The sequence below is a fragment of the Colossoma macropomum genome, unplaced genomic scaffold (genome assembly GCF_904425465.1).
Source record: "Colossoma macropomum unplaced genomic scaffold, Colossoma_macropomum, whole genome shotgun sequence".
NCBI lineage: Eukaryota > Metazoa > Chordata > Actinopteri > Characiformes > Serrasalmidae > Colossoma > Colossoma macropomum.
In genome coordinates this window covers 13,233,903-13,245,971 of record NW_023494807.1, presented here as the reverse complement: position 1 = coordinate 13,245,971, position 12,069 = coordinate 13,233,903, and the positions used below count along the sequence as shown (strand labels likewise).

Below are 12,069 nucleotides of genomic sequence, written 5' to 3'. Positions count from 1 at the left end.
AGTGGTCACAAATAAGTCAGACTCATAATTAATGTGTCAATACATGTAGGCTAGGATGTTTCTTGCTATAAGTAGTATATGCAAGTGCCTATTTAATGTTTACTTATGTGAACAGATAATCTGTTTACAGTTTAGATGGCTGTTGCCTCTGCATATATTTAGCTGTTGTTTTATGATGTTTGCTTTAGACTAACTTTCTTTCCCTCATCAATGATTCATTCTTGCATTCGAAGTAACATGATTGGGGTGGCCCTCCAAGTAGGATGCCACTTAGGACCACTAAATGATTAATAACAGCCCTGCACATGTGAGCACTTTTCATCCTGGAGTTACATTTCACTTCTCTTTTGCACTAAGCCCTTAAGCCATCATTGATCATATAAGGATATTAAGAAAATTAGAAACCAGGGCTAACTTCTTTGTCCTCAAATTTCTCCTTTTAGACACTGTACACTCATGATAAAGCATACCCTGCTGAAAAAGAAACAGACTTGCATGATTTCCATACTGGTGTAATGTGATTTATGCTGGTTTAGCTGGTCAGTCAGCACGGTCATGGTAGTTGACCAGCATTCAAAACACAACGTACTAGCTTTGCTGATACATGCTGTTTGTTAAGCAGGGATTACTGAGCTGTTTGGAGGGCTGGACTTGAAAAGTCATGAGCAGGACAAATAAGTACACGTAGAAAGGATAAATACTCATTCAAACATTGTCACGAAAATGTGTACGTGTTGAATGACCCTACGAAGGCAGTGTGCCACACACACACTTGTTTGGCCGGAACGTTTGGGACGGTGGTGAGTTTCCAGACGACGCAAAATAATGTAGGACATCCAGCGGTCACATTGGAGTGACTGACAGAGCTATTTAATGCAATCTATGATTTATTTATTAGACTAAATAACATGCGATCATGTATTCTAATAGACTTGGACAACTCGCTTGCAGACCCTTCACTAAGGCCAAGTTGCAGTGGCCTTGTGCGATGAAGCAGCACAGACACTTACAACCGCGGTGAGAAAACGTTTTACACAAATACTGTTATTGTAACTTCGGATATTCAGTTAAACTGGGTATTTGTACTAGTTTAAGGTAGCCCTAGGTTGCTACCCCTATTAACAAATTACTACACCAGGTATCCCTCTTAACAACGTACTAAACGAGTTCGATTCATTTTTTTGGGCAACTGAAGGAAGGTCTAGTCTCAAATAACGTTAACCTAGTTCCATGTGCCGTAGTGCACTTGCTACGAAAGTTAGGACAGATTAAGTCTCTGGTACTCAAAAATTGCACTACATGGGTCTGGCTTCTACGCTAAAGGAGCGCACTACGTAGGTCGTAATGGCTTGTGCAGTTAAATAGTGCATTTCATTGGTCAAATAGTACACTTGATGGGTAATATAAAGGGTTCTACGCCCAAATACTTAACTAGATAACTGCTAGGTCCTATTGGAACTGTTACTACATCAAAGTAACGCACTACATAGGTCTGTTAAGACTTGTTCACTGATCTGTTGCACTACATAAGGATTCTTTCTGAGTTTGTTTAAGGATTAAAGGATTAAATATCTGTTCTCCCATAGCCTGCTTGTCCAGAGTGGGCGGATGGTCTCCCACAGCACTGTGGACCCAGCTGAAGTGAGGAAGTTCCAGGCGCTAGCCAGCAGGTGGTGGGATGAGCAGGGCGAGTTTGGGGTGTTGCACGCCATGAATGAGCTGAGGGTGCCCTTTATACGGTCAGTCTGGGCAGTTATACACAGCTAGCAATATGAGTGGGAAAGATGGCGATATATTATTGTTATGGTGAGAAAGAGCATCATGATGCTCTTTTATATAATAAGTAACGTCAGTACTCATAACACTGAGCAACTGCATGTCATTGAAATGAGAATTTTATAGAGCCTGTAAAAAACAACAGTATGTAATGTATAGTAATCCGTTATCCATTATCCTATTCATTATATTATTCTATTAAACTATTTTAAGCAATTCTTAAAATTTTGTCTTCATTTTCCTTCTGTCTAAGACTGAATTTAGTTGTACTCTTTGCTCTACAAATGTGGCACTACTGTTTTGCTGGTGTATTTTGTTAGCATTAATGATAAATCCTGGGTAACAGATCGCATTCCAAATCCCAAAGTTGTTGGATAGGGCTAATGTTAGGGCTGTATGCAGGCTAGTCAACTTCTTCCCCAATTCGGCAAACCAGGTCTTTATGGACCTCACATTGTGCACAGGGGTGCAGTTTTTAAGATTTGTTTCACTGGCATTAAGGGGTCCTTCCCAAACTATGAAAAACAGCCCCAGACCATTATCCCTCCTCCACCAAATATAACAGTTAGCACTATGCATTCAGAAAAGTAGTTTTTTGCCTGACATCTACCATTAGACTGCTAGATGGTAAAGCATGACTTTTCACTTCAGAGAACATGCTTATGGTGCTCCACAGTCCACTTACACCACCAGTGCCTGCCATGGCCCTTGATGTTAAGCGTGTGTGGAGCTGCTCAGCAATGATAAATCAAATCATGAAACCCCTGATAACTCTTCTGCTGACTTTGCTTCCAGTGGTCTTGTGCCCAAATAGGCAGTTTGGAACTTGGTAATGAGTGTCACGATTGAGGACAGGTGATGGCGGCAGTCCCATTCTGTGAGCTGGAGTGGCTGAGCAAATAACAACACTTACAGTTGACAATGGCAACTTTACTAGGGCTGAAATTTGACAAACCGACTTGTTACAAGGGCGGCATTTTTGGTAGTGCAACGTTGAACGTCACTAAGCTCTTTGTACAGCCATTCTACTGCCAGTGCTTGTCTGTTGAAATTGCATGACTGTATTTTTCGATTTAATGCACCTGTTAGCATCGTAGTGTATATCAGTCTTAATGGCACAGTAAACAAAACGGTGCGTTAAATTCTAAGGGATAAAAATTGGCAGTTGGCAGCAGTTCCTGCTGATGTGTATCACATTTCTCTCTTATGGTATTTTACAGTCATCTTGTAGCACGAAGGTGACAGAAGATATGCTAATCTGATGTGCTTTGACCTTTGACCTTTCCTGTAGGGATAACCTGTTGAATGTGCACAGTGTGCGGCAGATGGGCAGACCACTCTCTGGACTCAGGATTCTGGACGTTGGCTGTGGTGGTGGCCTGCTGACTGAGGTAACGCTTTCTTTTAGCGATTAAAATATAATTCTGCCATTGACATTCATTAAGTAAACGTCTGAGGTCAACAGAATACTGAGGTGTAAAGTTTTGTATTGATATCAAAAATCAACCAAAACAAAGGGTCTTGTCACAAAGCCGCTTTATGGAAAATCGTTGTGTTGCATTTTTTGTGTCGTTTTTTCTTCGTATTTCTGTAGGCTATGCTTTTATGCAGTTTTCTTCCACATTTAGTTGTGGCTAGTTCCACCTGCTTGTTAGGTCTCTCTCATCTCTTGATGCTACCAAAATGGGAGGGTAAAGACTAAAGGTGCTTACACATTAGATAACGCAAGAATGGAGAGATCAGGGAGAAATCTGTACGGTTGAAATTCAAGTGAGCAAATGAGTTCTGTTTTTCTGTCCGTGCATGTTTTCATTGGTTGACGTGCCTCTATGTCAGAATTCATTGTAGGAAAAGTTTAAATGGTTTGAGCTGTTTGACACTAGACAGAGCGTCTTTTCTCTGCATACAGGCACATTTTTCTAGTTTAACAGAGCTAACGCAGCATCCTAACTGAAACCCATTGAATGAGCTGTGTTTTTGATGTTGCATCAGATTCTCGTGGGAAGGCAACCTAACACATGCATCCTCCAAAAAACATTAAGCCTGCTGCTGCAGCTTTTCAAACTGCCACTAACACAGAGCCATAAAATATACAAAAAAATGCATCAGCAAATCAGCAAATAGAAAAAAATCAAAGCAAAATGGGAGTGAAAATGAGAAGTAATCTTTTTTTAAACATGAAGTTTGATTTAATTCTCAGTTGTATTGCAACATATTTTATATATTTTGTTACCTAATACTTCACCTGTGGATTTTATGTATTTTTTAACTTTTGACACAAAGTTAACTCCATATGAGTTAATGTGTAGGCAATTTTGACAGATTGGATTAATGACTTTCAATTAACTGATTGTTCAAAACCTTTCTAAATGTGTTTACAACACCCCAATAATTACAGATCAATAAGCAGTTGCTTGGACGAAATGCCATATTGCAATAATATTGAGATTCTGTTGCATTATGTTTAATTATATTTTAAATATACAGCACGTAGACTGTGACATGGTTAAGGACTGACCTGCATTATTTTGTCCAAAATAATTTGCATCTGCTATATTACATGAATACTTTGATTCATTGAAATCAAAGTCATCGGGGACTGTGATTGGTCACAGTACACTGTGAGTGGTTAGAGACTCATTTGCATATTGCAGCCTTTTGCGCTATCAGTATTGCAAAGGCCAGCTTCGCAATAATGATAAACAAATGGTATAACGTGCAGTCCTACACTAAGCTGTAGTATTTTGACCATTATTTTTTTTTGTATGGACTTTCCTGAAGCCCCTGGCCCGACTGGGTGCAGATTTGTTGGGGATTGACCCGGTGCAGGACAGCGTGCGGATTGCAGAGCTGCACCTGTCACATGACCCAGCGCTGAGTGGGCGTGTACAATACAGAGCCTGCAGCCTGGAGGAGTTGGTTGAGGAAGAGGAGGAGGCGAAAGAGGGCTTCCATGCTGTTCTCGCTTCAGAAGTGTTGGAGCACCTGGCTGATCTAAACACCTTCATAGACTCCTGCCACCATGTACTAAAGGTAACTCTGATTAATATGTATGCATATTAGGGCTGTCGCTGTCAATTAGAAGATATTGTATAGATATTAGTAATTGAGTAATCAGAGTTTTTAAAGCAGACATAAATATGGATGGAACAATAACAAATTGTTATATTTTGTTTGATTCAATGTTTATTATCTCTACAGGGTAATTTATAAATAATAGAATATTTATAAATTACCCTTTATCATAAAATACAGATAAAATAAATACAAGTACATAATAACCTTATATATTAGAAAGAAACCAGTAGGAAAATGAAACAACAGTAAAAGTTAAAAAGTAATCCCCAATATATGAGTAAAATATTTAAAAGGTAAAATTGGTGAAATTAAATGATTTGTTGATTTTCTAAGTAAAAATTTTGTTGATTTTCTGAGTGAAAATTAACACGCCCTCTACAGAGAACACACCTCTGAACATTTTAATACACAGTTACTGTTTATTAGCTGAATTTAAAATACTAGGGGAAAAACATCAAATGTGATCTGTGCAAAAGTTATGGCACATTACGTATTTTATTTTTTATGGTTTTCCAGTAAGTTCAGCAGTGAACAGAAATTGTGCACTAAAGTTTGCAGAAAAATGCCATATATGTTTGTTCCCTGTAGAGGATGTATTCATATGCTGAGAAAATCAATAAAACATAATTTGTGTGTGTTTAAACCTTTGCATATGACTTTATAACAAAAATTAAATTACTGGGATATCCCTTGTTTTCATGCATTGGGTTGTCATCAGCAGAGCACCTTCATAGTTTGCAGTAATGGTTGCATTGTCTGTGGGTTTTCGCTTTTGAGTTTCTAGTTGAACATAGCAGAAATAATCAGGGGGGCAAATACACTAACCACAGTAATATCTCCATGACACATTAAAAGTGGTCTATTATCAAGTAAAGAAAAATGTGAAAAAAGTGAGTGTTGTCTCTGACTTATGTTTAGTTGACTTGCTGATGTCAACCCAAAAGAGCTAAGAGACTGAAATAAGAAATGCAAGTAAACTAAGTAATCTAAATCAGTATCACTTTGTTTTGCCAAGTGTGTTACACACACAAGGAATTTGTCTTCGTTAGTACACACACATATGATGTGTAACATCAGACAGACCAAATAAGTACATGGATTATTAACAAATAGTAAAAAACAGATGAAAGAAAATAAAAAATACTACAATGAACTACAAGAGAGTAGATATAAAGAACTATTGTGAAAAGAGACAAAAGAGAAAAATATGTAAACATGTACATATGTGCAAGGACATAATCAACTGCTATTTACAGTATGATACAGAGTGATATGAACATTTTTACACCTGGGCAACAATCTGTTATGGCATAGAGTGGAGTTATGTGCCACAATAAGGGATGGTTTGCAAATTCCATTAAAATGTCCACTGCAGTTAATGAGTGCTACGGCTCTGGAGAAAAAGCTGTTAGCATGTCTTGATGTGTTAGCTTTGATGGCCCTGAATCTTCTTATTGTTGCTATCCAGTGTCGACCAGAGGAGGATGGGTTCCACTTTTGAGTCTTGGTTCCTCTCAAAGTTTCTTCCTCTTGCTCTTAGTGAGTTTTCCCTTGCCACTGTCGCCACTGGCTTGCTTGTGGGGGCTCGGACCCGGATTTTTCTTTAAAGCTGCTTTGTGACAATACCTATTATAAAAAGCTCTATAATTTTGACTTGACTTCTGTCAGAGGAAAGTGGGTGGAAGAGGTGATATGGGGATAAGAGGGATCAATTGTAATCTAAAAAGCCCCCTTCACCACCCTGCTGTTGTAGATGTCCTGAAGTGTTTTGAGACTACATCCAATGATCCTCTCCACTCTCCTGATAGTGCACTACAGTTTTGTCTCATTTTTGTGAGATGGAAGATCCAAACCAGATGATCATGGATGAAGTGAGGATGGACTAGCTGTGTAGAACTGGATCATCAGGGCTAGCATCAGGTTGAATTTCTTGAGTGAGCCATGCCCAGAAACTTGAGTGACTCCACAGTGGAAACCATGGAGCCACTGATGTTGAGGGGCGCTGGGGTGGAAGGTTTACATTTGAAGTCCACTATCTCTGCAAGCATTTGTATGCTCAGCAACAGGTAATTGTGCCTGAACCAGGACACCAGCTGCTCAACTTACTGTTGGTTATAAGGTGGTGTAGTCTGCAAACGTCAGGATCTTCACAGATGGTTCCTTACAGATGCAGTCATTGGTGTAGAGACTGAAGAGGAGGTGTAAGAGCACACAACCTAGAGTACTGAGGGTCTGAGGGTCTGCTATGTGTTTTTCTAGCTGCATTTGCTGCCTGCTTTTGGCAGGAAATCCACAATGCACCGGCAGATCTGGCACAGGTTGGACAGTTTGACTTGCAGGAGCTCTGGTGCAATGGTGTTAAAAGCCAAACTGAAGTCCACAAACAGAACTTCAACAGGTCCCTGGACTGTTGTGATGCTGTAGCATGAAGTTAAAGGCCAAGTTGACCACATCATTGACAGATCTCTTTAAAAAGTAGAAGTTATAAAACTGAAAAAGTTATAAATATTTATAAAGAAGAGTTTTAGGAAGCTTGGACTGCTAATGTTTATGGCAGTGTTTACTGCCCTGTAACTCCCTGCTGCCCCATAGTGGCCTCCATGAAGTGTGTGAGCTTTAACTGAGAGAGTTTAATCTTGTGGGTCAGTGTGTGAGAGGCCAGTCCGGGAGTGAAGAATCAGTGTAAATCCCCATAATCCACTCTAATGCTGCTATAGCCAGTTAAAATAGGAGCCAAATAGTTTGTCAGTCTACTCACCAACTTAATCTTCTGCTCATTTAGCAAAGGATCCTGCTGAATTCTAAATGATGGTGCTGCGTGGTATGTACAAAATACTTGTATTGTGATTATATTACAATTGCGGTATGTCTTGCAATATATTAAAATGGTGAATCAAGAATGCATTGTGGTTAAAGCTTGACCTGCATTGTTTTGACCAAAATAAGTTATTTTTTTGTTAACCTGTGTTGGATTACATGAATACCTTGATTCATCAAAACACCCACAGAAACTCATGTGGAAATGCGCTTGGTCTGTATTTTCTCAGCACACAGTGAAAACTGCTGTAAGTGTTTAGACGGTTCATTTGCAAAGTAATGGATGATCATGTTAGAGGGTGTTGCATTTTATTTTGTCTACACTGCAGCCTGGCGGCTCTCTCTTCATCACCACCATAAATCGGACACAGCTGTCCTATGTTCTGGGCATCGTTCTGGCCGAGCAGATTCTTCGGATTGTACCTAGAGGAACTCACGACTGGGAGAAGTTTATCAGCCCTGTGGAGCTGGAGACGCTGCTGGAGTCCAGTGAGTCTGATAAATTGATACATTATTCATCATAACCTAGACTTATTAGTCCACAAAGTTGATTAGTCATTGTCAAGGTGAATTATTAGGGGAAAAAAAAGTAAAGGCATAATTAACATAAAAACAAAAGGGCTCTATAATGCTCTATAACGTTTATATGAAACTGGGTTATTCTGACAGATTGCAGTACAGTACAGGAAGTGTAGGAGGTGATATGATATGTAGGGCTGTACGGTTGCTTTTTTAGGTAATATCAGTGGAACTAGCCAACATCAGCTAGAATAATTAGCAAACAGCTGAGCTGCAGAGGCTGCAAATAAGAAACTAACTTGTTCTGCATTTTCTGTCATGTCCTAACAAAGCATTCTTGGCAACATGCTCACAGTTGCCTGAGTACTTGTGCACATTCCTATTCTTAAATGTTCATAGGATCCACAGGATTCATTCTGACAGATTGCAGTACTCACAGGAAGTGTAGGGGGATGATATGGCTTTTATAGTTTTATTGCAACCTAGAAGTAGCCGTTTGTTGCCCAGATGGGCCTTTGAATGAGGGTGGCAGAAAAAAAGAGAGGGACCAAAATAGGGAGGATAGTTAGATTAGTTTAGTAATAGTTATAGTAATAGTTGGAGAAATAGAAATAATTGTTAGTTGCAGCCCTATTATTAACAGACCATTTTGGTAGTACAGAGCATCCGGTTGGGTACCATTTGTCACTTGTGGCAGGTCATTAAAGAATATTTTTGGCAAAAGTACATACAAAATCTAGACTTCAAGATTGCTATGCACCATACTTTGTTTTTACATTTTTATTGACGACAGTATGTCGTACAGTGTCAGAAACCGCATAATCAAGTCCATTTGAGATTACTTAACAACTCAACACAAGTATATGATGATTATGAAGTACATGCTAACTGATGCACATAAGCTTCTGCTACTCATTAGCTACATTTGCCTTGTAGCTCCTAAGAAAAAACTTTAATTTCAGTATACAGTAGATATTTCCTCAGTTGGTGTTTTAATGATGGTAGTATAGAGTGTGGTCTCACACATCTGTCCAAAATGTGCCTTAGATGTTCGACTGGACTGGGATCTTGTGACTATGAAGGCTGTAGCATATGATTTACATAATTTTCATAGTCATACCACCATTCAGTGAGCCCTCGTGCCTTCTAGATGGGGTCATTGTCATCCTATAAAAGACCACTCCCATCACGACTGAAATGTTTTATTATTTGATAATGGTGATCAGTCAGAATAACTTTGTATTGATTTGCAGTGATCCTTCTCTCTAAGGGGACAGGTGGGCACAAAGCATCTAAGACTTGTGGAAAATATGGTGAAGGATGACACATCTGACCATATAATTTTTTACTCTCAAATGTGCAATGTAATATTAGCGCTAAATCAACAATGCTGTATATCTGATTCCCACACTGTACATTCCAGTAAAATATTCTTTACTTTGTATACTGCAATTTTATTGATAATATTAGTGTAAATATTTTAACTTTCAGAGTCTACATCTGTATTATTTTTAGATTTTATATTATTTTAACTATCTGTCTAGCTAGTTGTTAAACAAAACTGTTTTTGTAATTAATGGTCATTGCAATGTGGGATATAACACCTACTTAAAATACCTTGAAGCTTTATCAGTTTGCGATAAACATAAACCCTCAAAGTGCATCGTCTTGATATTAACGTTACTCCAAAACTACTTTGGTTCTGTAATGTAGACATTTATTTATTTAAATATATTTATGTATATTTATTGCAATACAACAAACAAATAAGAGTGATGTCCCTCACAGTCTTGCGCGTTATGTATACAATTAGGAAGATAACAATACTTATACATTCTAATACATATTCACAACCACACAGACACGCATACTGGGTGTTTTAAAGTTGGACAAATATAGGGTTGTCATATGATGTAAATGTGGCAGGCAAAAAAAGGCCAGAGATACAGCAGGCCTGTGTGATGAGAGTGGTGTTCTAAAGCCCTTTATAAAATTATAGACAGAACCAAAGTTTTACACAGGTTTGGTACAGTGGCATATTAAGCATTTACAGCTTATCATAAAGTCCACTAGTGATTTTGACACAAAAAGGAAATCATTTACACCATTTACAGCTGTTGTTGTCTCCTGATTGCCTCTGTATGTGTGCATCTTTCTCTTTCTCTCTATCTCTCACTCTCTCTCTCTCTCTCTCTCATACACTCACACACACACACACACACACATACACACACACACATATACATACACTCACTCAGCTGGTTTCAGTGTGGAGTGTATCCGCGGCATGTTGTATAATCCTGTTTCCGGCGCATGGAGTTGGCAGCAGAGCGCGGCCATCAACTACGCTCTACATGCCCTCAAACGGAGGGAGGAGCCACAGCCGGACCGAGTCCAGACAGAGGGTGAAAAAGTGGATGAAGTTGCACATGCTGCCGGCCAATACTAAGCTCGAATGGTAATGCAAGTTCAGGATTCAGACTGCTGAAAAAATCTAATTTAAGCAGTTTTCCTCCTTACACCAAACAGACAGTCAGTCAGCCAAGACGTGTTTAGTGTCTGAAGGTTGCCTGTTTAGTTTTGCACTAGGCTAATGAGGCTAACAAATACTAGAAGCCTATAACCCGCTAATTTAGTATGAAATCATTGCACACTTCCCTCAAACCATGTAGAGTTGTTAAGTAATCTCATATAGACTTGGAAAAAAGTACATTACGTAGCTAAAAACAGTAGAAGCAATTTTGTCCATACATTTTTGCAAAACTAAAGAAGCAGATTTTGGATATCAAGCATATGTTGGCTGATCCACTGCATTTGAGGAGGAAACTGAGTAAATTAGATTTTTTGCCAGATTGTCGCTTTAATATGTCAGAAGATCATTTGCTGCTGCATGGATGTACATGCACACATACATACACACACATTCTGCATAGTTGCCATGAAGGTTCATGTTGTGTCTGCTTGTAGTGTTTTCATTACTCCAATTTTCAACAGTCTGAAGGTTATGGTGAGAAGTGATAGTACATTGAAATTTGTGTGCATTTCTTTATCTGTTTAACACAGTATATTCCTATAAATTCATATTTAAAGATACACACATGGCTTCCTGCTGGCAGTAATAACATGTTAAAGGACATTATGGATTTCTTCTTATATTCTGTATAATAATCTGTTTGTACTTTAAAGATAATTGCAATAAAATAAATATTTTTTTCTGAATTATACGACTCAAAAATCATTTCAAAAGTCTGGCTTGTCTGATGATCAGACTATTATAATGTGAATTGTGTTGCCAGAACAGTTTACATTGTCGAAACAATGCAAAAATGTAAAGTGTGATGGTTTTTCTTTCCACAAAACAAGACTCTGAACTCACACATTTAAATGATCAAATTCAAATTATAGTAAAATGTTTCCTCTTCTACTAACAAACACAAATGTGAGATGGATTCAGAGTTTAGAATCTGCACTTTCCAAAGAATTCCTCTGTTTGTTTCAATGGGTTATGAGTAAATATTAACATAAAATTATAACATGTTTGTTATAATGGGGCAGTCATGGGCTGGAGGTTAGGGAACCAGTCTTGTGACTGGAAGGTCACTGGTTCAATCCCCTGAGCTGATAGTACGTGACTAAAGTGCCCTTGAACAAGGCACCTAACCTCCAACTGCTCCCCGGGCCTCCCACTGTTCCAGGCAAGTGTGCTCAATGCCCCCTAGTGTGTGTGCATTCACTAGTGTGTATGTGCTGTTTCACTGCATGGATGGGTCAAAATGCAGAGGTGAAGTTTCCCCATTGTGGGACTAATATACATCATTTAACTTTTATATATTTTATATATGATACTGGTGAATTCTATGGGTTAATATATTAAATGCA

At 38.6% G+C, this 12,069-nt stretch overlaps 1 protein-coding gene across 2 annotated transcripts; it reads left to right on the top strand.

Annotated features, from left to right (window-relative positions):
* Nucleotides 1–208: 208 nt before the first annotated feature.
* Nucleotides 209–11,409, top strand: coq3 (coenzyme Q3 methyltransferase). 2 transcript variants are annotated; one of them, XM_036556747.1, is made up of 6 exons: nt 209–1,017; nt 1,587–1,739; nt 3,068–3,167; nt 4,558–4,809; nt 8,043–8,160; nt 10,449–11,409. In XM_036556747.1, exons 1-6 carry the CDS (start codon nt 917–919, stop codon nt 10,637–10,639), a joined length of 915 nt encoding a protein of 304 aa, XP_036412640.1. In that variant the 5' UTR covers nt 209–916; the 3' UTR covers nt 10,640–11,409. The 2 variants fall into 2 exon arrangements, with proteins under 2 accessions (XP_036412640.1, XP_036412639.1); XM_036556746.1 differs by having other exon boundaries at nt 402–1,017; nt 8,001–8,160.
* Nucleotides 11,410–12,069: the final 660 nt, after the last annotated feature.

Bases quoted from the DNA above. Each gene is read 5' to 3' on its own strand.
- coq3 (XM_036556746.1), top strand. From the start codon at position 917: ATGTATTCTAATAGACTTGGACAACTCGCTTGCAGACCCTTCACTAAG. The intron at 1,018-1,586 runs GTGAGAAAACGT...GTTCTCCCATAG, and splicing joins CACAGACACTTACAACCGCG to CCTGCTTGTCCAGAGTGGGC. The intron at 3,168-4,557 runs GTAACGCTTTCT...ACTTTCCTGAAG, and splicing joins GTGGTGGCCTGCTGACTGAG to CCCCTGGCCCGACTGGGTGC.